The 27,592-nt window shown below is 43.7% G+C and overlaps 1 protein-coding gene across 3 annotated transcripts in view; it reads right to left on the bottom strand.

Annotated features, from left to right (window-relative positions):
- Nucleotides 1-27,592, bottom strand: part of GDAP1 (ganglioside induced differentiation associated protein 1) — a 212,892-nt gene that overhangs the window by 132,835 nt on the left and 52,465 nt on the right. For all 3 annotated transcript variants that reach the window (XM_069621221.1, XM_069621223.1, XM_069621222.1), the window contains 2 exons: nucleotides 20,356-20,529; nucleotides 3,271-3,365 (listed from right to left, as the gene is read on the bottom strand). In XM_069621221.1, the coding sequence (XP_069477322.1) occupies nucleotides 3,271-3,365; nucleotides 20,356-20,529 (269 nt within the window). The remainder of the gene's footprint in view (nucleotides 1-3,270; nucleotides 3,366-20,355; nucleotides 20,530-27,592) is intronic.

Genomic DNA, 27,592 nt, shown 5'->3' with positions numbered 1-27,592 from the left:
ATAAGATCTTAAGACAGATAAAAAAAAGCAATTTGGTTAATGAGGAGGTTCAAAAGGCATAAAAAAAGCCTTAAAACAGTCATACAAAGAATGGTCATTGTCGAGGAACATAAAAAGACACTAACAGGACGGGGAACATATAATAGAGTTACTGGCCAAAAGGGATGTGAAGGGCTTTTGGTCTGTAATAAATGAGTTGGAAGGTAAAAAAACATAGCAACAATGTAATCTGGTTCTAGAGAAAGAATGGATAAATGATCTAACTTTAGCATTTGGTAAGCCGGTAAAAACTGTCTGTCAATATAACACTCAGGCAGAATGGCATCTGATATTCAATGAACCAGACATTGAAGATTTAATTTTAAAAGGGTCCACCTCGAAAGCAGCCGGACCAAATGGTCTGACCTATCAGGTACTGAGGAATAACTCGGGTCTGTGGGCAAAATTGCTCAAATGGCTCTTTAGAGAGATCTTGGCAAAGAAGCAACTTCCACCTTCATGGCGAACTGCTACTGTCATTCCCCTATTCAAGGGAGGCGATAGGGTGCTGGCATCGAACTACCGCCCTATCGCCCTCTTGGACATTGACAGCAAGATTTTTATCAAATTCTTGTTGGGAGAGATGGAGATCTGGGAGAGAGGAGTAAGGGTATTATCTAAGTGTCAAACGAGTTTTGGGAGGGGGTTATCTACTGCAATAAATGGCATGGTGATAAATCTTATGAGCTAAAGGACGCAGGAGGAGGGCGAAGAACAACTATACGGAGCATGGGTTGACTTTTTCAGGGCCTTCGACCAGGTAGACAGAGGAATGCTCTGGGGGAAGTTGAGAGCAAAGGTTTTACCGGAAGGTCTGTTGGGGATGCTTGAGTTCCACAGAGAGAATGAGATCAGAGTGAGATTAGATGCAGTGGGGCACATGTCCGAACTGGTCAGAGTGAACTGGGGGGTTAGGCAGGGGTACCTAGGGGCCCCCTTTTTCTTCAATTTGTATACAGCAGACATGGGGGACTACCTAGTGCCGTTTGCATTGGCAAGTCCAGTGTTCAATGGGACAATAATCCACTGGCTTGCCTATGCAGATGATGTGGTGGTCCTGGATAGAACGGCCATTGGGTTACAACGTCTACTCAATGGCCTGCACCAATACGCTGCTGAAAATGGGCTCTCTCTAAATCCAAATACATCCAAGGTAATGGTCTTCAGGCAAAAAAACTAAAAAATCACCATCCCCAGTTGGTCAATGGGGGGTGGGGGGTAATAACAAAGGTGGAGGACCTGGTTTACTTGGGTTACAAAATATATGTGCACCCGGCAATCTGCAAGGTAGAGTTGGATATCGAATTGAAAATAAAACCCCTTGCAGCACAGATGAAGAAGATTCTGTGGAAGTATGGGAAATTTCCCCATCATCCCTGTACTGAAATTTTATCAGGCAAAAGTCATCCCAGTTCTGCTGTATGGTCTTGAAGCAAAATCCCAGTTATGGACTACCACGTGGCAGAAATGGGAAGGCCTATTGTGGAAACAGGGTTTGGGTTTGCCAATGAGCCTGCCGATGGACAATCTTAGATTCGAGCTGGGCCTCAGATCCTTAAAATGCCAAGCTGGTTGGAAAATGATAACACTTCAACAGCGAATTGTCACAGCCCAGGGCAACTCATTGTTAACAGACATGAGGAAGCACGCAGAGGGGGGTAGATCAAAACTTCTGGGTAAATTAAATGTAATGGTGATAGATCTACTTGCAGAGGCAGAGATAGAGACTGAGTTGCTGCAAGAGAACCCAACAAAGGCAAAAAGGAAATGGGAGGAATGGGATTGGATACAGACTATTGGAAAAGTAAGATCAGCGTCCCACCCCAACCCCCTACAAAATAATTATCGAAAATTGGGTTTTCTAATCAAATACTTGATCAAATTTCCCGACTGGAGAATTAGGAGTAAATTCCTAAGGTGAGATTGAATTTATTACACACTGGCGAGTGTTAGCAAAAAGAGGAATGAGGGAATTGGCTATAAACCTTTGTTATATGTGTAAAAATCCAGAAAACCAATCAATTAAACATCTAATGATGGAGTGTGAAGGAACTAGAAGGGCCAGACAACAATTATTTGGCAAATTTGTATCCAAGACAACATACTGGGCACAAAATAAGCTATGGGACATATTGATAGATGGACAGTCTCAGCAGAAGACAGTAGCAGTGATACAAATACTGGAGAGTTGCAAGCTGAGACTTTAGACCCTAGGTAAGAAGGGTCAACCTGTCATTTGGTAATTGGAAAACTCATGACTCAAAATGTGTAAATCTGAACTCCATCTGGTTCTATAATCTGTTGGTTTATTATCTGTCTCCACTCTCCTCTTCTATCTTCGCTTCCCCCGTTCTCCCTTTCTCCCTTTCATCCATCTTCCTTTCCTCCTCCTCCTCCTTTTATCTTCCTTTGGGTTTTCTAAGTATTTGAAATGGCTACATTTAAAGAAAAGGATATTTGTTTCAATGAGTTTTTAAAAATGTTTTGGAAATTATTTCATTGTTTTTTAACTCGAATGGACGAAAAATTGTGAAAAATTGTGTATTTTTTAATACGTGTTTGTGATATAACCATATACAATAAAACATGTTTTAAAAGATAGTAGTTTACTAGTTTTACCTGGTACCTGCAGGCCCCCAGAAGACCTGCAGAGTGTGCGGGTGGGAGTCCCAAGCGACCCATCCTTCTCGCTGTTGGTGAGCCACAAAGACCACTCCACTGAAGGTACAATACAGGTCCCTCCTCTGTCCAGCAGAGGCCTCTCAATCCACCAGTCCATACCTTCTATAATCCCACACTGTCCAGGCATTACCGGTCATGATGAATACTTAACACCCTTAATATCGTGACAGTAGCCCTCATCAGAAGGTTGGCGGAATGGGGTTACCGGCACCGGTCTTCCTCGGACGGGTTCCTCGGACGGGGAATTACCGGGTCCGCCAAGGATGCGGTGGCCCGGTAATTCCTCATTCGAGTAACCCGGGCCCGGATTGCGGTAAGGAGGCAACCATGCCGCTAAAAGCTGCATGGTTACCTCCTGATGAGGGCCGATATCACAATATCTATAAAAGTGTGACCTGCTTTTTCGCAAGATGGCATGTCCAATTAATGTATTATGTCGCTTCATTTAAGAAGCCAAACGAATGTGCTCTACATGTGGGAAAGTAAATACATCGTTAGCAATCTCTGTGTGCTTGATGTGTAACATTTAACAGCACATGGTGCACTTACTTTGATGCGCTTCTGCTTTGCTATGTAGGCATCTTGGAGATCTGGGTTTTCTTGTGCGAGCTTCTTAAGTTCAGTTTCTGTATTTCCGATCTGACCTATTGATCAGTAATAGAAAACAGACAATATGAAAGAGGCAAACACCATAGAATAATTCGAAACTCCAATGAATAGGCTCTGTGATCACTGAGCTTAGTTCTGCATAGTGCTATTATTGCATATAAAATATTCCTAGTTGAATAAAGAGACAGTGGCACATTTGGGCGTGGAGTGGCACGTGCGTGCAGGGTTTTTGCTACTCGAAAATCCTACATGGCAGCAAAAATGGAGACCTTTCTAAAAGTCGATTGAACACACACATACAGACATACTTAGGTTGCCTAAGAACAATTTAAAAATATGTGGAAAAGGGGACTTGATATGGATGTTGTTCATACCAAAAGCAGTGCTTAGGTTGTTGGCTTGGGGATGCACTACCCTTCCACAATTTAAAACTACTAGGGTGGTGATTCGACACAGTGCAAAAGAATAGGAATGTAACATACCAACTTTCCGGATTACTGTGGCAACTCCAGTTTATTTTAGTGACTCACTAGAAACAGCATTGTAATTCATCATCACTGCACACTGTGTACCCTAGACACAAAATATTTACTGTTTCTCTGGCATAGGAGAAAATCATCCTTTTAATTACATTATGTAAAATCCCCCCAAAAAATATCATTCTTTGCCCCTAAGGTGCCCGTAAGGAATCGAGCAATAATGCCACAGTGGAAGGTCTGCTGACTCCACCACGCTCCCGCCTCTACTACACATGAGTAGTAGAAGGATAACCCTGTTGTCGCCATCAAAATGTTGACAGGTGGCCATACTCCCTGTTTCTGGTCCTAGACCGCCCCCTTTGGATATGCTTTGATATAAACTTAATATACATTTGATATAAAAAAGATATCAAAGATGATATACATTTGATATAAAAAAAGATATCAAAGATGATATCAATTTTATAAAAATGTATATTTTTATAGGAGGTAGAGGTAGCGGTTCAGAATAAGCTTTGTGCTCATTCTGGAACACACACAAGAATAACGCAGCCAAAAACAAAGAGTGGGCTTGTCTCCTTCTAGACATCTCAACCGCTTTCAACACAATTAGCCACACAATCCTTCTAGAGACTGGAAGACATTGGCATTAAAGGAACAACTCTATGCTGGATCACCTCCTTCCTCACAGAAGAACTGAATCCAATCCCAACCTCACCCACTAGCATACAGATCACCCTAAGGATCCATACTGTCATCCCTCCTTTTCAACATCTACATGCCACCCTACAGGACCTCATCAACCACTTTGGTGGTCACCTGCAATCACTACACAGATGACACACAAATCGCCAAAATTTGGAGCAATCTATCAACAAACCCCTCAGTTGTAAAAGCATGACTTGCACAAGTGGACGCATGGATGACAGCCAACAGACTAACACTCAACCCCACCAAAGCTGAACTGATCTGCAAACCATCTCCTTCAAACTCCACCTCATTCCCATGGCCTGACGAGATGATCCAAGCCCGATACCATACTCCACAGTAAGGAATCTCAAAGCCAGAATGGACAATGCTCTCACACTCAAACCACAGGTGATGTGTACTATTACGGAAATTGTTGTGTAGAGGATCACATCTCTATGCAAACAACAATATAACTGTAAAGCAGAGATCAATCGATACACGATCATTTGAATATACACATTGTATTAACAACAGAACAATGACAGTGCCATTGGTTAACAATTTCATTGAAAAGCAAACAAGGCAGTGGATTTTGAATGGATAACCCTTGCAAAAGTGCAAGGTCAAAACATACTCAGGCAAGATAGTATTTTTTTAAACTTGTACAGAGACTAATTTTCCTCACCAAAATCTATCAGATAGGTTTAAATAAGTGTTTGGTAAGAAATAAGATCGGATTGCCAGGACTGAGTTGATCTACTAATAACAAGCTATCTGTATACATCAAGCATGCAAAGACGTTTAACCTGTCTCCTTTTTTGGTGCACTTTCAGTTTTAGATCCGTGATTGTGCAGTCCTATATAATATGGAGGAATACATTAGCTACGAAACCCGATTGCAATATTGAACAGCATTTCCTGTAAAACCTTGTGGTAATTACATGTGCCCAGTAAACAAAAAAGGGACACTTCAACTCTTTCAGTTTCATCAGTAAGGAATGACAGGATATATCAGTTATGTTCCTCCATTCAACGGGATGGTTAGTAGGCCCAGGAGTCTTCTTTTCAAAACTGTTCTTGTTTAGCACTATCATTTAGCAAAATACTTTGTGTTTGCAACTTTTGCGAAATTGGGGACTGTTTATATTTACTTATTGTCCCATTTTTTCTAGCATTTGCTGACGCTTTAATGACTCCAAAGGTTTGGATCACAGGGACTATTGCAAACAGGCCATCTATTTGACAATTGGCATAGGATTACATAAAGCATTGAAAGAATTTAAAACAAGCAAGGATCTAGTGGATTTGGTGGTCCCAGTCCCTGATCCCACCCCGTATGTCCCACGTATATCATCAATGGCACCACTCTTATTCACCTAATGCCTCCCTATAAATGTTCAAGCATGTGCTCTGTTTTATTCTGTTTCAGGACAACAATTCCCAGAAGGCAACTCATGCAACCAAGAAAATCCAGACCAGAGCCAGGAGAACAGAAAGCAAGAACAGCTGGGGAATGGTTTGGGAATTTTCCTGCAAAACATAAGTGAGGTACCCAACACCCGACCTGCCAACCCTTGATGGATCCCAGGCAAATGGTGGAGGAACAGAAGATGAACTGGGAATGAAAAGAGATTGCAAGGGAAACTCTTCCCAAGTCAATTGTCAACAAAACTCACCAGCACCTGAGGAAAGTCACAGGGAGAACAAGCAGCCTGAGCCTATGGTTGCTGCCACACGATCAGAGATGCCAAAAGAAACTGTTGTAAAAGTTAGAGGGGTTTAGGTGAGCTCTTAACGTCTCTCACATGTGTAGCCCATCCCCTGGGGAAAAGACAAGTACAGATTGGTTCCTATTGTCAGGTGAAGGCTGCAGCCAATGGAAGGGGTAGGGGAGACAGAACCAGCAGGGTATGCAGTGATTTTACTGAATTAAAAATAACGAATAACATTTGTATCTAAACATTTTTCCGAAAGAAATACCACATTTTTTAACATATATATATATATGGGGGTTGGGGGTAAGGGGTTAAAACAGGTGAGGAGGGGATTTAAATGAAGGGAAATCGGGGACTTGGGGACACCCCCAAATGTAAAAAGAAATCAGTATTTTTAATTTGGTAAAATCACATGTAACCAACCAGCAGGCCCCAGTATAAAAAAAGACCAAAGGGAAGGCAGATTGTGGGTTGCAGGAGTGTAGTCAGGAGGCTTATGGTGGACCGAGAAATTAGGCGGAAGAGGGACGGGGTAGCAGAGTGCTGGAGAGTTGGTGCAGAATTAGAGCAGTCAGGTAAGGTATTTGTAAGAGATAGTGGTGCTAGTTGTGTGTGTGTGTGGTATACCCTGAAGGGGGATGTTGTGTACAGGGTGTTTGAGAGAGAATGAGAGAAATAGAGGGAAAGGTGTAGGAGGAATGAGGGAGAAACTGGAAGTGAGAGAGAGAGAGTGCATGGGGAGGATGTGGAGAGAGTGCAAGATGATATTGGGAGTAGAGCTATAGGCAGCGTGAAGCGGAAAAGGGGACAGTGTGAAGGAAGTGGTAAGCAATAGTCAGAGAGAGTGTGGTAAACTGTGAATAGAGAAGAGAGTTGTAGTGAGAGGAGAGAAGTGTAGTGAGGGGAGAGGGGTGAAGTGAGATAGGCAGTGAGAGGTGAGGAGAGGGGTGTAGTAATAGATAGGGAGAGCGGTTTAGTAAGAGGTGGTGAGTATGGTGTATTGACAGATAAGGAGAGGGGAAGAAAGGTGAGACAGGGTGTGTGTAGATGGAAGGAAGGGGAGACGGGGGAGAAAGGAAGGAGGTAGTTAGATCACGGAGAGGATGCAAAGGGAGTGTCTAAGGGTAGGGCTTGAATAGGGCACCTGAGATTTGCACTTTTCAAGCCACATTGACAACCCTGCAGAGTGTTAGGTCAAGGCATTTCTAAAGATTCCCTGGAGGGAGCGGGATAGGTAAGGCCATTGCCTTTAGGCCCTCATTACTAGCTAGCGAGAGAAAGCAGGCGTTACCAATCACTAGCTGACAACACTGGGATTAGGGATGCCTGGGTTAGGGAGGTTGAAGCCCACACGAGACCACAGAGGTGCGCTCAATGTAGTACTCTCCCTTCTCCTGCCTGGAGTGTTTCATTGATCATTTGCCTATCATAACATTGAACAACCTGAACATTGTAAAATGTACTAATCTGCATAAGTTGGAGACTCTGCAAACTCTTAAGGCTATCTTTGACATATTGCACTTATGAATATGGAATAATATCATACCACAGTGTTCCAACTACTTAATTCCCTAGAGAACTTGCAACACCATAATTATAAATCCCCTACAGACATTGCTAAGAATATTGAATAATTAACTAGAACAGCAAAAATCAATAACATCATTAGCTCAAAAGAATCTGGCTTTTCAAACTTTTACATACTACCTAGACTTCATAAACACATCACAGAGCCACTTAGCAGACCTTTTAACTCCATATGCGTTTCAACAATTGAACCCCTTGGACTATATATTATTTTCAGAAACCATTAGCCTTGAAAACAAGAGCTTTCTCACAAGATTCTAAATAAATGATAAATCAGATTCAAGACCAGGAGTTTGATGGCACAAGAGGAATGCTGATGATAGTCGACTTAGACTCCTTCTGTACCAGTGTCCCCAAGGGAAAGCAACAGAGGTACCGGAAGGTTGCCTTGATAGGAGAACACGCCTCCACCAGGTATCCACACAATTCATCATTATGGGGCTCAATATGAATTACTGCCACTTTTACCATACAGCCCAATCATGACTCAGAGGTAACTTGTGGAATTACTGCCAACATATTGTGGAATTACCGCCAGCACTAATTCCACTGGCAGAATTACCACTGAGATACAAAATGGTAAATTGAAATACTGCCAAAATACCATCAAAAATGGGCGGTCATTCCGCCAAAACACAGTGTAGTTACCTCCATGTGGAAGGTGGAAATAAATGCATCCAGCTGATGGAAAGAAGTCACAGGTGCACCCAATCCAGTCAGGGGGAGTACATAAAGCACACGCCTTCCCCAAACACACTTTCCAACACCATGTTGCCAGTAGCTCTTGTTGATTTGGACATTGCTCCTGCTCTGCATTGAGCTGCAGAGACTGGAAGAGCAGCACAGAGTACAGGGGGCAGAGAGGAGGAGGAGACAAATGCGAGCGCCCACATCCCAGGTAGGGCCCACACCCTGGACCGGCTCAATAGGGAGACCAAAGCAGAGCTGCTCACCTTGATCCAAGATGACCTTTAGTGCAGGATCGACATCATTACAGCCTTACCGGCAGAAGGCTTATATCGGTCCTGCATTTCTTTGGAACTGGCACCTTCCAGCGCTCCATGGGCATACTAAATGGCATGTCCCAGCCTGCATTTTCTAACCTGCTCGTGCAGGTGCTGGATACACTCCTGCACAATGCCTCCCAGCACATCTCCCTGCCCACCACCCCAGCACAGGAGAATGCCATGAAGGCATGTTTATATACAGTAGCCCACATGCCCAACGTGAGCCCTGCTCTGGACTGCCCCCATGTGGTCTTGGTGGCTGCCCAGGCACCTGAAGAGGTATACTGAAACCGGAAGCAGTATCACTCCCTCACTGTCCAGGTCAGCTGCGATCCTGATCTCCTCATTAAAATGACTATGCCCGCTTTCCTGGTTCCACCCACAATGCCATGGTCCAGTGGAACAGCACACTGCTTGGATACATGGAGAGGCATAGAGGGCAACGGACGTGGATACTGGATGAGCACAAGTGCCATAACAAAGGCTACTCTTCCAGCACTAGTGAAATGCCATGTGAAGGGGGGGACATTGCCACAACTGAAGCATGCAGGCCCTGACAAGCCCCTGGTGATGGAGGAAGGGGAGGACTACCCACAGGACTCGGATAGGAAGGACAATGCTGTACTAAGTTGCCAATGCATACTGTCTTTGACAGGCTACCAACACACAAACAGGTCTACAGGAACCACAATGCAACATTAACCGTCCCTATACATAAGACACGGTTCAACACTGTACCAATGCAATGCAGTATTGGCAGATGGAATGCCATGTATTCAGGCAACCATGTATATTTAGCCATCATGGAATGGATGCAGACAACACAAACCTGCAACGGTACAATTAATCTCCCATGAGGGCACATGCATTAGAGCAACACAGGCCCAACACAGGCACCATGGCATCCTGCCATGACAATCACACACCCTGAAAGTGATGGGTGCTGGCTGTGAACTGTGTGCATGGTGTCACACGACAAAGTCAATGCACCCCCGCAGTGGATGACTCCACATGCAAGTACTGTGATGGGAAATCATGTCATGTAACAATACTCGTGAAATGCATGCACAGAATGGGCCTCATTACGAGTTTGGAAGTAGCCATGCCGTTTTTTAGCAGCATGACTACCCCCAAACTCGGGTCCGGGTCCCGCAAAATGGTAATTATTGGGCCATTCTGGCCTTTGCGGGCCCGATAATTCCCATTCGCGGGACCCGGACCCGGTACGTCCCCATTCCCATTTGAGCCCCCATAGGACTCAATGGGAATGGGGAGGATGCTAACAACGGGCGGTTAATGACGGGTCCGTTGTTATCATCCTGTTCTGCTAGCGGGTGCCGGTCTGCACGTCTGGTCTGACCAGGCATACAGAGCGGAACCCACTGCAGAACTCGGAATGTGGCAGCCCAGTATGAATGGTGCCAGTCCCTTACCGCCACTGTTCATACCATGGCCGCCACAGTCATAATGAGGCCCAGTCTCTATCAATATGCCATCGCAAAAGGTGACACATCCACAAATCTCTGTGACAGACACCTTTGACCTTTGCTCTAGCAGGTGACTCTGGATACCCAGAGCTACGATGACTGATGACACCCATGCAGAATCTATTAATGCCACAGGAGGTGGCCTACAAGGGGGCACATGTCTGGACCAGGCTCTGCATCGAGAGGACCTTTGGCCTATTAAAGGCTTGTTTCCGGACCCTACACCAGAGTGGATTGGCCTTATGTACAGGTTGGACAAATTGTTCTTGCCTGTGACATGCTACACAACATGTGCCTCAGGCGAAATGATCCCCTCCACTCTGATGTGGACATGCCACCCTCAGAAGAGGAGGACTCACTATCTGCGGGTGCAGCACTACCACGCACTGGGCATGAAGAGGATAGGGATGGAAGTCTTGTCCGGCAAGAACTGGTGGACAATGTTATTTGAGCACATTTAAATCCACATGCTACGCATTTATGTAGATATATTCATGTTAACAATTAAACACATGTACATAATGAGGAATGTCCCAGCATTTCTTCTAGTGACCTGTTGTTTTAATTAGGATAGTGAACACACCCTGCCGACCCACCTCTGCCCTCCCCACATCACCATCCCCAACACAGTCTCCTCAACCACCTCCTCCCTCCCCCAACACCATCCCCATCACCCCGTCCCCACCAACCTCTCCCCTCCCTACAACACCCTCGCCAACACACCATCCCCACCCACATCTCCCCTCCCCACAACACCATCGCCAACACACCCTCCCCAGATCATCCCCAAAACACCTTCCCCATCCACCTCCCCACAACACCATCCCCAACATGCCCTCCCCAACCTCATCCCCCATCCCCACAACACCATCCCCAACACCCCCTCCCCACCTACCCCCTTGTGCCTCCCAAAGTGTCAAATAAAAACACCAACAACGTTCTCCGAAATAACGTAAGCGAAGAAAGGTAGGTCAAGTTCTTCGACGACCGATATAAGCCACCTACACCTCAATCGCCAGTCAAAGATCAGATCGGCACAATACCTTTGAATATCCCAACTGATATCGAGATGATTACAGGGAAAATCACAAAACTGAAAAACTCCAGATCTCCTGGCCCAGATGGGATATCAAATCTGGACTTAAAAAACAACATGGAGGCATGGGGCCTGCTGATGTCCATAAAAGAGTCCCTCCCTCCTGGAAGACAGACAATATTGTGCTGATCTTTAAAAAAGGAGCAAAAGATGACCCCAGCCACTATAGACCAATAGCGCTCCTTGACGTTATTGGAAAGCTATTTTTTGCGTTTTGTAGGCCCTACAGAGTTGGCTAAGAAACTCCGACTGTATCGACCATCATCAGATAGGTTTCGTAAAAAACATAGGAACCACAGCAAACATCCTACTGCTGAGTAGTCTGAAAGCCAAAATTCATCTAGGCAGCCAGAGAGTCTTCATGGCGTTTGTTGACCTCACACAAGCGTTTGACCATGTTAACAGGAACCGCCTTTGGGTCAAACTCCAAGAAAAAGAATGTGCGGAAAACCTGCTGGAGCCGATCAAAGCCCTGTATGAAGGCATGACGATGAGAGTTAGATTGAACGGGGCTGGTGATCTATCAAAAGAAATTAGAATGTCTCGGGAGTGAAACAGGGTTTTCCCCTGGCTCCGACGCTCTATAGCGCCTACAACGCAGATCTTCATGAGTGGGCCAAAAACATCAGAAGTTTCCCCCCGACAATAGGAGAATCGAAATTGCCACTGATCCTATACGCGGACGACATTATGTTACTTGATCAAACGGAAGTGGGCTTACAAAGACAACTGCAAAGCCTATTGGGATATCTAAAGATATACAACCCGGCATTGAACAGGGAAAAAACCAAAATAATGTTGTTTGAAAGACCTTCCAGAACAACGGGAAAAGAAAAATGGTACGTTGAGTATGAAAAGCTAGAAATAGTAAAAAGCTTTCAATACTTGGTTATGACAGTGAACAACAGTAACACCGAAGTACCCATGCAAGAGGCTTTTAGAGGGAAAAGGAAAGCTCTGGCACAGCAGGCCAAGATGGTGGATAGGAAACACAGACGTTTCTCCCTTGTCCGGCCGATAAAATTCTTTAAAGCAAAAGTCGTCCCAAGTGGGACATATGGAACCGAAGCCATGACACCCGCCTGCCAAAACAAATTTGGGATAAACTAGAAGGCTTATTCTGGAGACGTGTGTTGGGCCTCCCATAATCGGCCCCAATAGCGCTAATCAGAAGAGAACTGTGCTTAACTTCCTTGAAAGGCACGGTAGCAAGAAACAGCATGATGTTATACAGGAAATTAATTATGGCAAACAGCCCCAAGATCTTCGAAATCCTAAAAAAAGAACTGGACGTTGGTAAGAACACAATGCTGACAACATGAACAGCAGATAACAGCATTCTGCTAGAAGACGTAGCTCTGTCTGCAGACACCCTTATAAGGAATCTGGTTAAGGTTGCTAAGAAACTGATGTAACTAGACTGGATAAAAATTCAAGAGGAGGCCTCAAGATATAAGGCTGTGAATACCTATCCAAACATCCCGATGAAAATCAATGAGGTGAGAGGCTATCTGAAAACGTTTCCAGACAGAAAGCTTAGCCGCACTTTCCTGAGGGCAAGGCTAAATTTGACAAAAACAAACAAAATAAAGGCAACCAGAGAAGACAGGAAATCCAATGAATGCCGCTTTTGTGAGGCAAAAGCTGTAGAGACAGTTAGGCACCTACTTCTTACATTCCAAGGCACACAAGGAATAAGAGAGACCTATTTAATGAAAATATTGAAAAACGCAGCCACACAGGATGAAGAACAATGGTGGACACAGCTCATGGGCGGCAAAAAAATGAATTGGACACTGCCACTGGCAATCTTTATAGAGAAACTTGGACTTTGATGAAGATTACCATTCAGAGCGTACAGATGAAAGAAGTTTGAAATGGTTGAAATGACCCTTACCCGAGAGTGCTTGTGCATGTGGAATGCACCTCAAAACCTTTTTTTAAAAATTGTAATACAATTAAATTAAATAAAAATAAATAAAAAAAATACTTGTTTTGGGCAAATTCTGTACAATAGTACATGCAAGGCTACCCCAAAAAATTGATAACAAGAACCCTTTAAAGAGAACTGTATCGGAAGAGAAACGATATACATGTCTCCTAACCAGTGGAAAATGATAGCAAGGAAAATGTGGTTTGTGATAATTTACCACATTTAATTAAAAACAGCTCAGCAAACAAGAATGCTATCCTAGCAAATGAGCCAACATTTCAATGTTTCAGTGATCTCAAAAGCAAGCCGCTATGTGTGCTTTTAAGAAATCCAGTCTTGAAAGATATGATAGCACATTCTGCACAGATAAAAGTACCAAACCAACCATCCATTAAATCTATGAAAGGCCTAACCCCTTAAGTGCCGAGGACGAGTATGCTCGTCCTTTTTTGCATGGACTTGCATAATAGCCTGGCAGCACATGGAGGCTGGAAAATTCAAAATATGGCTCTGTCATTTGGAACTTTAATGACTTTTCAAACTGTAAAACTAGCAATGACATTTACTGCATTAAATGCCCATGCAACAAACCAGACATTGGCAAAACCTATTGATCCACGTCCAAACTCCTAAGGGAACGCAAATCCAAGATGTGTTCCAAAACAGCATAAACCCCTCTGGTCTCACATTAAATGGCACAAATTTCAACATTGGCCAAAACCACAAATGTTTACTAAACAGAAAAGAGCAACTTCGATCTTGAAATCAAATACCCACATGACAGGTTTGAACAATATTAGGGAACGGTCAACATTACTTAATTATTTTATTTTATTTATTGAACATTTGTATGGCACCTATACAGCAAAAAGTGTTTCCAGGAGTAACAAGATAAAAGAGGGGGGAGGGGGGGAAGAGGAGAAAAAAACAATAACGGTCCTACTAGGCCTTGTAACATTCAGATCCAATTAGTGATAGACTATTACTGAGCAGCTTTTGATCTTTTCACAAAGACATTAAGTATTATAGTCCACCATATCACAGCATATCATATCATATCACCAGACCATACAGAACTAACACATTATAGCATTGCTGAACCACAACAGCCATTTCTTCCCTTAAAATTGCTGCTGAGGTTTTGCTAACATTTTGTTGTGTTCTAATCGAACATCATTGATAAGAGACAGATATTTTTTCCTTCAAGACCACGCTTCGGCAATCTATCATTGTGCTCCAGGCCATTCCATCCCTCAACCCGACCACAGTCATACAACAATGGTAAGAAGCAGCCATTTTACCCTCAAGATGGCTGCTACATTTCCACCACTGCTAAGTAGAGGTCTAGGTATTTACCCATACTAAAGGTTTACACGCCCTCTGCCACCTTAACCACAGCTCTCTACGAGATGAATTTTACTGAAATGATCTGCACCCACTCTAAAGGTTGGATCCTTGATTGGATCCTTCCTCTCAAAACCCCCATACTAGTCTCAGCCATTGTCCCAGTACCCTAGACAGACCACTCATTGATCATCTTCACTATGCCTCCCTCTTCCCCACACCAAAAAAACTGGAGCCCTTCCACCCATCACTGCGAGCCACACTCATAAACTGACCATGGAATTATTAGAGCCCTCCATTCGCAACTCCCTCGAGTCTTGGCCCGATAGCACCAACCCCACACTCATCCTCAAGGCATACAACTCTGCACTCCTCAGTGCCCTCGACCTGCACATGCTCTTCAAAACCACTACACATAAAAAGCTCACCCCCAAAACTGGTTCACAGAGGAATTAACGTCCCTCCACAAATTGAAACACAACAAAGAACATCTCATGAGGAAAAATACTACCCCATCGAACAACAATGTCTTACACAACAGCTATTGTCACCACTAAAGCCAGCATCTATACCACTAGAATAAATGAAGTCAGTTCAAATACAAGAAAAATCTTTAGAATCCTCAAGGGGCTTGAAGCCCCAGCACCTCCCACTGACAGCTTCCTGAAAGACAAAGCCTGGTGTTTGTTCACTTGTCCAATCTACCCTGGCAAACAAAACTCTCAATCTAAGAAACAAAACCATCCTCAAGAAATCTCTTCTCCCTACCTCTAATTCAGATACTCCTCTCATACCTATCGCCCCCCACCCCACTAACATCTTTAATTTCTCCCCCATCTCCCCGACGGACATGCTCACTGCCATCCAATGCCTCAAAGCATCTAGCTGTACAGGCAACATCTGCCCACCCCACCTCATCAAGTTGTGTGCGGAACCCTGTGACCCCACCATTGCCAATCTTATCAATGCATCTTTCAATACCTGCTTAGTACCCAACTCCATAAAAAAAAGCCTGGGTCGCTTGGCTTCTTAAAAATTCCTCTCTTGACCCCACCCTCCCCACCAAATACTGCCCTATTACGACTGTACCCTACCTGCTGAAAATTCTTGAATTCTTGATCGACCTGCTTACACCGAACTCCTAACCCATCTTGAATCCTACAACCTACTTGCCACCTGCAAGACTGGGTTCAGACCCAGACATAGCACATAATCTGTCCTCCTCAACCTTAAGATTCAGCTTGACCACATATGGGATTTGGGGGATTTCGCCATCCTCCTCCTATTGAACCCCTCGGAGGTCTTTGATCTCGCCCATCACAATATTATAAACCAGCACCTCACGGTCACATTCAACCTATACCACAAAGCAGCTAACTGGATTAAGTATTTCCTGAGTGGAGGGTCTTCTCTGGGACCGATGCAGCTGACCCCATTCCTGTTACCTATGGTGTTCCACAAAGCTCCTGCCACTCACCTACTTTGTACAACATGTACAATAAACCTCTCTTTGACCACCTGGATAAGTTAAACATTTCATACACAAACATTGTCGATGATACGCAGGTCCTCCTGAAGCTCACAGGCAACCATGAACTTGACTCAGCGAACATCAACCATATCTACAGCACTATTCAGGCGTGGATGGCTAACCACCATCTTTTTATTGGACTTATTAGGCAGTAACCATCACCATATAAGACGGCGTTATATTCCGGGATACATTCTATTTTCTTTCTTGTTATAGTACTGTTTTGTTCTATAAGAAGCAATTGAGGGACACAAGTATTTGCAACATCAAAACAGACATAACATTGGTAACATCTCCAATAGGGTCGGACGCAGATTATACTCTCTATTTGAACTGCCGCTTCACTCGAACATAAGAAGTGAATCTCCTGCAGGGTGCATTTCATTGTCCACCCACTAGCAAAAGAATGGCGAACTTCCTCTAATACGGACTGTGCAACCAGCTTTAAATCTCTACAGTAACGTGAGTGGACTTTCTGCCGCACGTTTGTCACCTCGATGATCTACTATCAACATTATTCAAACCATGGTGCACCTCTTTTGATACAGGTTGCGCTACTGGCTTTGAATCTCGATAGTGACATGGATTCTCTACCGCATGTTATTGAGCTTGCTGTCTTTTGCGGATAACACTGCGACGTTACATCCCGTGCCTGTCGACTTGAAGGTTTGCATGTCTGACTAGAGCGGAGACAGCAATTCTACTGCACATCAGCTGTTTGGTAAGTACATGTCTATTGTTAATTTGATGATTACAGCCTCGACAAAAAGCCGCGGGTAGCACATAATAACAATGCACCTTTGACATGCCTCCCTGCATGCACTTTCTTTTTTAGACCGCCAAACTGAAGGAAGCAGCCAGAGGCTACAGGGACACGAGCCAATATGAGAACACGCAGACTTCTATGGCTACCATAGCCTGCAGCTCCAGGTACAACCTATTTTTTTGTGCGTTACCTTTTGGCCCTATTATATTGTAGATCCCCATGGATTTTAGGAGACCTGAGACATATATTTTGGTTTGATTTGTGTCTCTTTCAGGCACTTGGAACAGGTACAGACTACATTTGGTGTAGTGTACTCTGGTGTCACCCAGGGAGCTGACACTACAGCATTACCATTTTGGGCGGCTGGATTGGGTTCCACCCATTCACTTACAACCCTACTCGAGGTAAAGAATCTCAGTTTGATTTGGGCACACTTTTTGATGGCCTGTTTTCCTCCCATTAACCAATTTTTCAGCTTCTCACGGCTTACTCCACCCAGACGACTTTGTCTTTACATGGGACTTGCTTCCCTGCGGAAATCTTAGTGTGGACATTCTTATTTATATAATCATTTATACATTCATTTATTCTTTCACTTTGGATAATGAGTTATACTTTTTCTCTACTTCCTTGAAGCACGATCCTTTAGCGAAAGTTGAATGATCACACAATGGGATTGGGTGTCTATTCTTGATCCTCTTTTCCATTCTCAGTTGTCACATTGACTAATTGCTTCCATTTTGTCAGTTCTTGGCCCCCTATTTGCAATAACCTTGGGATGGAATTGGAATGCTTTTTAGTCACTTATCAGTCATTTGGGGCCGTTTTTTATTCTTAAACCCCTCCCCTTTTTTTTCATTTCCTAGGGATAAATGTCTTACACTTCTGACCTTTGGTCCTGAGGAAGGCGTTTTCTGTTTAGATCTTCACACCGAAACGTATTTGACCACATCTGGCTGACCCCTTTAGGCTCCCAGAGGTGGTGTTTGTGCCTTTATCAGTAAGGCCAGACCCCATACGTAGACCCAAGCAGTACTGTAAGAAACGACTGGCAAGTGTGAATATATACAAACAAAACTGACATCAGCCTTACAAGGAATAATAAGTGGAAATTCTCCTTCTTTGGCACCCTTAGAATATATATTCATGGATTTCCATAACTGAAATAGGGTGGAAACTGAGTAATCTAAGAACACCTTTTTGACATAGTAGAAGTATTTAATGTTTGTGATACTCGGTCTTTTTTGCTTAAATAGAACGTTTTTTCTTTTCTCTTTTTTGTATTATCTAGTTTTACAGCCTTTCTTGCTTTTGTCTTATTTGTTTTTTTATTTGTTTAAAATTATTATTGTGTTTTATGGTTTATGATTTATTCAGATGCTGTTGATTATTTTGTAATTTGTCATGTATTTAAAGTTGAGCCCATGAAAACATTGCCAAATAGTTTACAAAATGTTGCTGAGGCTCATGTATAAAAGATTGTTTTATGGTTTCTATTAAATAATGAAAAACATTTTTGAAGTCTTTGGTTGGATCTTATATTTGGTTAAGTGACAAAATTAAAGTAATAACATTAATTGTATTATCATATGCATGTAAGATGTTAGTTTGAATAGATAGACAATACCAGGACACCATCTGGAATTAAGGAGTGGTTCACTCAGATAGTAGTGATCCTTCAATTTAATTTGAAATAGCTTTGTGCAAAACTCTTTTGATTTTCTTGTTTAGAGAAAATGAGGTATGCATAGGTAATAGGTACACCGCATCACCGATAGATTACAACCTGTGGGGACATATTTTGTTGGTTTTTGCTAACCACCATCTTTGTCTGAACGATGACAAAACGCAGCTGCTAATTGTCAGATATCTGCACTGTCTTAAACTCCTTGACCCTGCTTTTACCTCCTTTTGCATCGGCGAGAACACTACATCAAATCATGTCAAAACACTGAGGGTCTGTCTTGACTCAGACCTTTACATGCATAACATGTCAAGGTGTTAGCCTTGTCTGCCGCCTACTCTACCAAAATCATTATCTATCTAGGAAATTCCTCACCCGACAACTGCCTCACGTTGACCAGGGCCATCATTGGCAGCAAAGTAATCTACTGCAACGGCATCCTCACAGGAACTTCCACTAAGAACATGAACACATTTCAGCTGATCCATAACACCCTCAGAGCAGTGTGGGACTTGAAACAATCAGATCATATCTCCTTGGTGAGAAGCGAAGCACACTACCAATCAAAGCTTGCATCGAGTTCAAAATCCTATCCTTCACTTAGCGTTGCCTGCACAACTCTGCCCCTCCCTATCTCATCCACTGTATCTCTAAAAATTCCACCACACGCAACTTGCGATCATCTTCCTCCACCTCCCTTATTACCCCCAGATTCATGACAAAGAGTGGATGGATCGAGATTCAACGTTGTTGCTCGCATGCTCTGGAACACTCTCCCATCCTCGATCCAAGAAGAACCGTCTTACCCGAAGTTTCACAAAAAAAATCTAAACTTCACTATTTGACAAATATGCCTAATATTATGTCTGATTGTTTACACCTGTAACCTAAACTGTACCTGTATCTAAACTGAACCTGTAACCTGTTCTCACAATTCCCACCATGTATTGTATTCTATTAGCGCTGTGATACTCCTAGTTCCTGGGTGCTATCAACAAACAATAAATAAACACCCAAATCTCAACTGTAAATTGCTGTGCTTCAACAAATCTCAGTTCCCTTTGAAATATAATATCAAAATGGCCACCCTTCGGGTAATGTACAAAACTCTACATATTATGGATGAAGGTGATGCCTGTCTCCTAGTGCTACAAGCCCTCTCTGTGACTTTCCATGCAGTCACACACAACAAGTTCTCCTCTTTCCCAGCTGGCTTATTACAGTTCATAAAAGCCGGGCACATAGGATCAAATATTTTACCTGTTAAATGTGGACTCTGTTAAGGCCTGATTTTGCAAGTAGTCCTCTACATGGACCTGCTGAGGGTCCTACCAACAGACGAGGGAAGAACCACTCTGCTGGTGATTCTCGCCCAATAATGTTCTAAATGTAAACCATTCCCATCCTCAAACTTTCCTTGAAAGACCTGAGCCCTGAATGAATGGGCATTCTCTCAAACAAAGGCTGATCCAAAAGGAATTCCTTCTAGCTTTCATAAACAAAACACACGTCTCTATTATGCTCCTACATTTGAAGAATTATTAAATGTTCAGATGCCATTGGCCAAGACGTGCTTAATAAATGTATTAATATAGAAAGGAAAGTAACTCCATTCTCTGTACCAGTAATTATAAAATACCTGAAAACCTAAAATACAATATTATAATTGCTAACAATATCATCCAGCTTTGACTGGCAATACATACTTCGGATTCTAGTTGTTGCATATGCCGGTATCATAGAATCAACAGTTAATTCAGGGTGCAAGATGCATCCATGTGTATAGGCATCCATGGGCAGGGAGTCGAGGAGCTCTCTGTAGTGCTGCACCCGGGGATAATACATGCTTCCTTCTTCAGGCATTAATCTCGGTGTTGTTTCTAAAAGGAAAAAAAATGATTTAAGTTGTATGACAGTAGAATACAAAGGGACAAGTGCAGTTCAATAGTTGCGAGCTAGCACACACCTTTGGTGTACATTATCACTATTTTTGCATTCATTGTTTTGAAGACGTATTTTTAAAAAAACTTGAGTGAGTACATCAACAAGAACAATATATGTGTCAAAGTAACTCCACGACTTACAACATAAAAATGGGGCGAGGAGTTTGCGAAGGGTTATTAAAAGTGTCATTAAAGTATGCAACACCCCACAACCTTTATGCAACACCCCACAATCCTTTCCACCATAGGAAATGTATTTTGTATGCACCCCAATTTTGACTGACTGGATGCAGTAATGGCGCATTGCACGAGGAGAGGTTGTGGCAGAAACACCACATTCTGAACCAGATGACGTTATTACAATAGTCACGTTTTTCTAAATACTTTGCATTTTATGTGTCTTCGTTACAATCCATGTTGACATTTGCATACCATTTTACATATAAACAAAGAAGTATGTGCATGTCTGGTATTGTTTATCCCCATCATGCTAATTTCCTATTTAATCTCTGCTCACTTACATTTACCTAAGCACTTGATTTAATTTTGTTGGCAGTTTGGCTGGCCTTATTTAATTTTAATATGTTCATTGGTGGGAAGATACATTTCTTGTTTGTGCTCCCCTGAGGGTGGTCCCTATCCTTACTGCTCATCTGTCTGAAATACTGATGATTCTTCTGCATCTCACACTGTATTTAGCAAAACTCAAAATGTGTCCGTAGACAGACCTGGAGTGTTCCTACCTCTGCCTTCCCTCACTGAGCTGTACCCAAGGAAGAGAGGTATGTGTCAGGATATGTCCAGGCTAAGGCTGGCCTTTGCCTTTTCTAACCAGGTCAACAGTCCTGTAGGTTCAGCATGGATAGCCTTCGCTCCCTTGCCAGGAGCATCAGTGTGCCCTATTCCAATGAATGCACCAACTAGAAAAGGATTCACTCCTCACCATGGGATAGTTCTAGATCATTCTATTGACATGGTTTCAAAATACTGCAACTATATCACAAACTCTCAACTGGCGGAAATGTTGCTTTCATCCTAAAGGGTTGGTCATTGCGTCATCATAACCATTGTCCTTGAGGATCATCTTAGTCTCTTCTAGTTTGACTACGGTTCTCCCCTATATGAACTCTGCATTCCTGGTCATTTCTGTCCCCAGGTCCTGACCCTCCCATTTGGTCATAACTCTGCTACCTTGCTTGTCAAGCCGCTGATTTCAGTTACTGCAGGTTATTGGAGCCTCTGCTTTGATAATCGGAAATGATCTCATGTCTCGGTTCCAATTTTGGAATACTCGTTCCTTACATGTATGCAGATGGTCCTAGCCACATGATGTGCTATTTAACAGTATTGCTGTTGGCCTGCCCCAATAATATCTATTTCTTCCATAGGTCCCTTCCACTGATCTGGCCTGATCATTGGCTATGCCTGTCCATCCTTTACAGCCTGATACACCCCACTGCCTGCACCTCTCACCCTGTAGACAGAGGGCATGGTTAAAGGTCACCGCTTAACATTTCTTTGCCTAACTTATTGCCTCCCAATCCCATTAGTCTGGCTCATCTAAAGAACAGTCGTTAAACTGCATGTGATCCCATTGTCCCCCTGCCACTCAGAATAAAAACAAAGGCTAGAAAATCTACATGAAATATTGAGGGCATTCGACTCTCCAACTAGTCCACATCTAATGGCATTAACACCAAGACTCAGGCATGGCTTTTCCTCTCCTTATATGGAGTAGAAAATAAAATTCGCTAAACAACCTCCATTGCTATACCAAAGACATCCACGTGTGTTGTAAAATGTCTATCCTACGCTTCAGCCTCCACCAGCCTCCACCAGTGATAACCTATCAGTGACCTTTATGAGAATACCTCCAACCTCTCATTGACTATCCGACCATTTACTCACACGTGTTTGACTTTGTCTACACATCCCTGCTGATAAATGCCTCTTTTCCTCCCCTCCTTCTCAGTCCGCACTCTCTACTGAAGTGAGCTCTGATAATCCCCATATCATACATTCAACCCATTTACTTCCTTCATGCATTTCCCAAACCTCTTGGGTGCCATGTCAAAGCTGTGCTAGGTTACTTGATTGAAGTCTCCACATTTCTGGGTACTATTCAGGGTGTTTTCATCCAGTCAGGGGTACAGAATTTGTCTTGCAGTATGTTCTACATGAGCACCACAGGATCTTCTGGTGTTGACAGTATCATCATTATGTTGGATCTATCTGCTTTATTGGACAATGCCACATGGCAAAGGCAGAGGTCGGAGGCATCACCCTCCGCTAATTCTGTTCCTTCCTGGTCATCTAGATTTCTGCTGTCCTTCTTTCCCCTTTCAAATATTTCCCCTCCTTCATGTGTGAGGTTACCATTGGGACATGTACTGATGCCTTTCCTATTAACTAGAACCATTTCCTCATTAACTCAATTTGCCTCCAACTCTACTCCTATGTAGTTGACACCGAGACACTGCTCAATTTGAGTGGGGGAACTGGGGGACAACATCTCTTAGTTCCAGGAGCGTATGGGACCACAGAAGAGTGGAGAGCAGGACAATGGCTGAAGTTTAACTCATCTGAGATTCATCTAGAAGTTGCGCACATGAATAATGTATATCTCTGGAATCCAGTACTTCGTTTTGGTGCTCATCTCTCTTTTCCACCCCAGATTTCCGCAAACATTATTTTCATTCGAAAGTTCTTATTTTATTATTTTTCAACCATCTGACCTACAAGTCACTGTGGCTCCTGCTCTAGTTGATTTTAAATTAACCAAGTAAACTCTGTATACCATGGCCTAATTTACTTTCTGCTATTGCATCATCAGTTGCTCTAGATCAAAGTGAGCTGTCTGGTAATTGAAGCACGCTGCAAATAGCATAGTTTGATCCTGTGTCCTGCCTGTCTCTTGGGGTGATGGTTGGGGTGGCCAAAAGGTCGTGTCCCGCCACTAACGCTGTGATGCTGGTACTAGGGGTGGATGCCCTGAGGTGAAGCCAGGGGATCGTCACCTGCTGTCCAATGCATGGCCCCTTTAAAGACTTGTCGCCTGATGTATAGCCCTTTTGAGATGTGTTAAAGTCTGGGAACCTGCTGTCCCACATATGACACTTGTAAACAGTGATAAACTTTTACAACCTGCTTTACTAGGTATGATCGCTTTAAGGTGCACCGTGTATGGCCGTTGGCATTGGGGAAAAAGATCAAGTGCAGCTTCTGGCTGGGAAACAATCAAGAAAGGCATGCATCCCACTCCCCCCATTGACAGCCGGGAGTTAAAGTGGCGGGGCCAGTCCACTGCATCTCATGTCTGTGCAAAAAACTAAAACAAAGATGGTACGTGACCCTGAAATAGGCTTGGGCCACAGTGCCACTTTACTTATCATAAACTGTCAGGAACATACATAGGTGCATAGATGCACATAATCAGGAAAAGCCAATCCCAGCTAGGCCCCGATTATTACCCACAGCTGAACTACGCTAATCAGAGGGTGGTCCAAAGAGAGGGGAAAGACGCCTTTGGGAGGATCAGATGTCCAGAGGGTGGTGTAGATGTTTGGAGAAAGAGATCATTTGGACGAGAGCGCAGACGCAGCAACAGCATGAGGGCAGGAGTTGAAGAGAGTCAGAGGGTAAAAACAGAGGAAGGTAGGAGAGGCAGAACACCTGGAGTTGGTTTTAGTCAGAGGTGGAAGGTGAAATGAGAGAAATGGAGGAGAAGTGAAAAACCAGGGGGTTGAGAGAGAAGTATGGGGTGTGAACAGAGTACAGGAGAAGGGGTGGAACATCAGAAGTTGGAGAGAGAATAAGAGCAGAGGATTGTCAGCAGAGGAGGGGTTAAGAGCTGAGGAGGGGAGAAACATCAACAGAGGAGAGGAGGATGGGTGGACGGGACAGGTGGACTTTTTCCCCAATCACCTTCAGCCCTTGCTGTAGTCTTTTTGCACAGGTTATTCTGTTTTTCTCCCCCACCTTGGCCAAGTTATGTGGTATACCTCCTCTCCCTTCCCTCTATTTCAGCTGCTTTTTTCTCTGTTTTCCTCCTCCACCCACATCCCACCCTCTAGGGGACTCCACTCCTTTACATATGTAGCTTTACCTGTGCTTCCTCCACTTGCCTCAGTAGGATCAGGGCATGTGACCCCTCACTACTGGCCGAACCACTGGACCGTTTTCTCAGTTTTTCTCCCCTACCCACCTCCACACATTTGTGCTGTTCCTTCCCTATTTCATCTGGCTTTTATGGCTGCTTGCCTCTCCCCTTGCCGGTTGTAGGTCAAAGGATTGAAAAAAAGGGTCGACAGGACAAATGATCGACACCAAAGGGTTGACAGGACAAAGGATTGAATATTTTCTTTTAGTTTTTTTTAAAAATAAATCACTTTTTTTCCAAAACTAAAACCTAAAAAAAAATATATAATTAAAAAAAATTGATCCTTTGTCCTGTCGACCCTTTGGTGTCGATCCTTTGTCCTGTCGACCCTTTTTTTCGATCCTTTGACTAGACACCCCCCTTGCCCACCTCCAACCTCTGTGCTGTTCCTCCCCCATTTCCTCTGGATTTTATGGCTGCTTGTTTTTCCACCACCCACCTCCATCTGTCTGTACTGTTCCTCCCGTCTCCCTTCCCACTTTATTGGCTGTTCTTTCTCTGTTTTGCTCCCCCAACCCAACTGCATCAGTGTGCTGATCCCCCTTCACTCTATTCTCTTTTTTGGCTTTTTTTCCTTCCTGCCCACATCCCGCCCACATCGCTACGCCTGTATCCATGCCTCTTAAGCCCCTTAGCTTAGTAGCATCAGACCATGTGACCTCGGCTACTGGTCAACCGCTGGCTGTTTTTACTATGTGTTTTCCCACACCTGCCTACAGCTCTCTGTGCTGTTCTACCCGTTTCCCTTCCCATTTATTTTTTTACCATTGTCTTCACTGTTTTTCTACACAATCCACCTGCAGCCCTCTCTGCTCTTCCTCCCCTCCCCCTTCCTGCTTTCTTGACAGTTTTCTCTCTGTTTATCTACCCTATTTGCCTCCTGCTCTCTCAGTTCCTCCTCTCCCTTTCCTCCCTTTAATCTTCCTTCTTTGGGCGTCTACCATCCAGGTATCCAAAGGGAAGGGCTGACAAAGACAAAGGCGCTGTTCAGGTCTGGAGGACCCAAAACCTGTACAATAGACACCTACGGTAACCCACACATTATGTGTCTCAGCCCTCTTTCTGCACAGTCTGATCCTACTCTCATCAGACAGCCCAACAACACATAACTCTATCAATATCATGGACTCCCTCCGCAACACAGCAACCTCATCTGCATTCCCTCATGCTCACACACAAAGCATCTCCTAAAACACAAAGAAGCTGAGGATGATGCACATGAATGCCCAATAAGCAATCACATTTGCATCTTACATTGCAGACATCATTACCGCAAATGAACTTCTCTGTGCACTTGTTATCAGTAAAACGTGGCTTACCCCTCTTCGACCCACATCCTAGATGTCCTCGATCCCCGATAGCTACAGCATTCAATTCAGGAACAGGCTGAACGAGACTGACCGAGGACTTGCCATAATCCTCAAATATTCCTGGCTGTGCACCAGCCAATCCAACATCTCCTTCATTTATGGCTTTGCTGGCCTAGTCACCACCATGCCCATCTTCTTCTGCGTCTTCATCCTCTGAGGCAGCACACCCACCAAGACAATGAAGTAAACACTGCTTAGCACATTAATACACTGAATCTCGCCCATCAGACTACTAACCCAACCCATAAACAGTGCAAGATCCTATGTCTCAGCATTACTGTCTTGGCGGCCGACAATTACAACACACCCATGCACCTTGACTGGTCTGATCACAATCCCGTTCACTTCACCATACTCTGTGGTGCCCCACCAACCAGACAAAACATAAGCCTGTCAAGCATACAGTCCACTCCTTCAAACACTTCCATATAGAACCCTTCATTGATGACTACACCAACTATTTCTCCTCCCTATCAGGACCCATGGTTCAGGACTAAAATAACATCTTAAAAGCTCTCAACAACACCCTGAAAACCAACATCAACATAAATGGCTCTGAGAAACAGCTAACGATCATAAATTAACCACCAAATTAAAATCAGCAAAAGAGTAACTCAAAAAGAAGGGAAAACCTGGTGCAAGTCCTAACCAACATCTGACCTAACCAGACTTAAGGAACTTTGCCAACAATTAATGCAAAGCTGTCTTCAATGGAGTCAAACAGTGCAACAACCCTCTCCTTAAATTGTAATCAATCCCTCATACCATAAATCTGCTACCCTCAACAGCTTCTGCATTGACAAGATTATCAAGATTCACCAAAACATTGACTCTCACAATCTCACAAGTATCCATGCTCTCACTCTTGAATTTCAACTTCTACATAGAGGCCTGGTATCCATCCACGCCAACCACAACATTCCTCATTCACCAATATGCAGATACTGAACCCCACCAAAAGAGAATTCTTCCTTCTTTCCAATAACACTGAACACAACCAAATACAGAGCTTGCTGTCCACAATGAACATTGATTGATCCACCCCACAACTGACACAAGTTCCTGAGGTTCCACCTTAACAGTTATAGCTCCTTCAAAATGCACAAAACAAAGAAAACACAACCAGCTTGGTACAAATGATCTCTCTTGTGGAAAATGAAGCCCTTCCGTCCAGACAATAACATCTGATCACCTGTACAGGCCTTTGTTCTTTCTCATCAGGATGGTGGAGACGCCCCCTGCTCACCAGCCTACCTACCTCAACTCTGGCACCAATGAGATGAACTGCCCACTACACAGCCCACCTCACCAAAGGCCTCTCCAAATTTGACCACATAATGCCCAAACTCATTAAATTGCATTCACTGCCCCTACCATCATGCATCACCCCCATAATCAGTTGCATTATTAATAAAGCTGTCCCATCCATGCTCCCTTGTACCTGCCCGAGAAGGACACCCTCTCTCTGGCC

Source organism: Ambystoma mexicanum, chromosome 5q, assembly GCF_040938575.1.
Source record: "Ambystoma mexicanum isolate Mex_15411 chromosome 5q, UKY_AmexF1_1, whole genome shotgun sequence".
Lineage (NCBI taxonomy): Eukaryota > Metazoa > Chordata > Amphibia > Caudata > Ambystomatidae > Ambystoma > Ambystoma mexicanum.
Note: the sequence above shows the minus strand (reverse complement) of the source record. Positions and strands in the feature narration are given on the sequence as shown.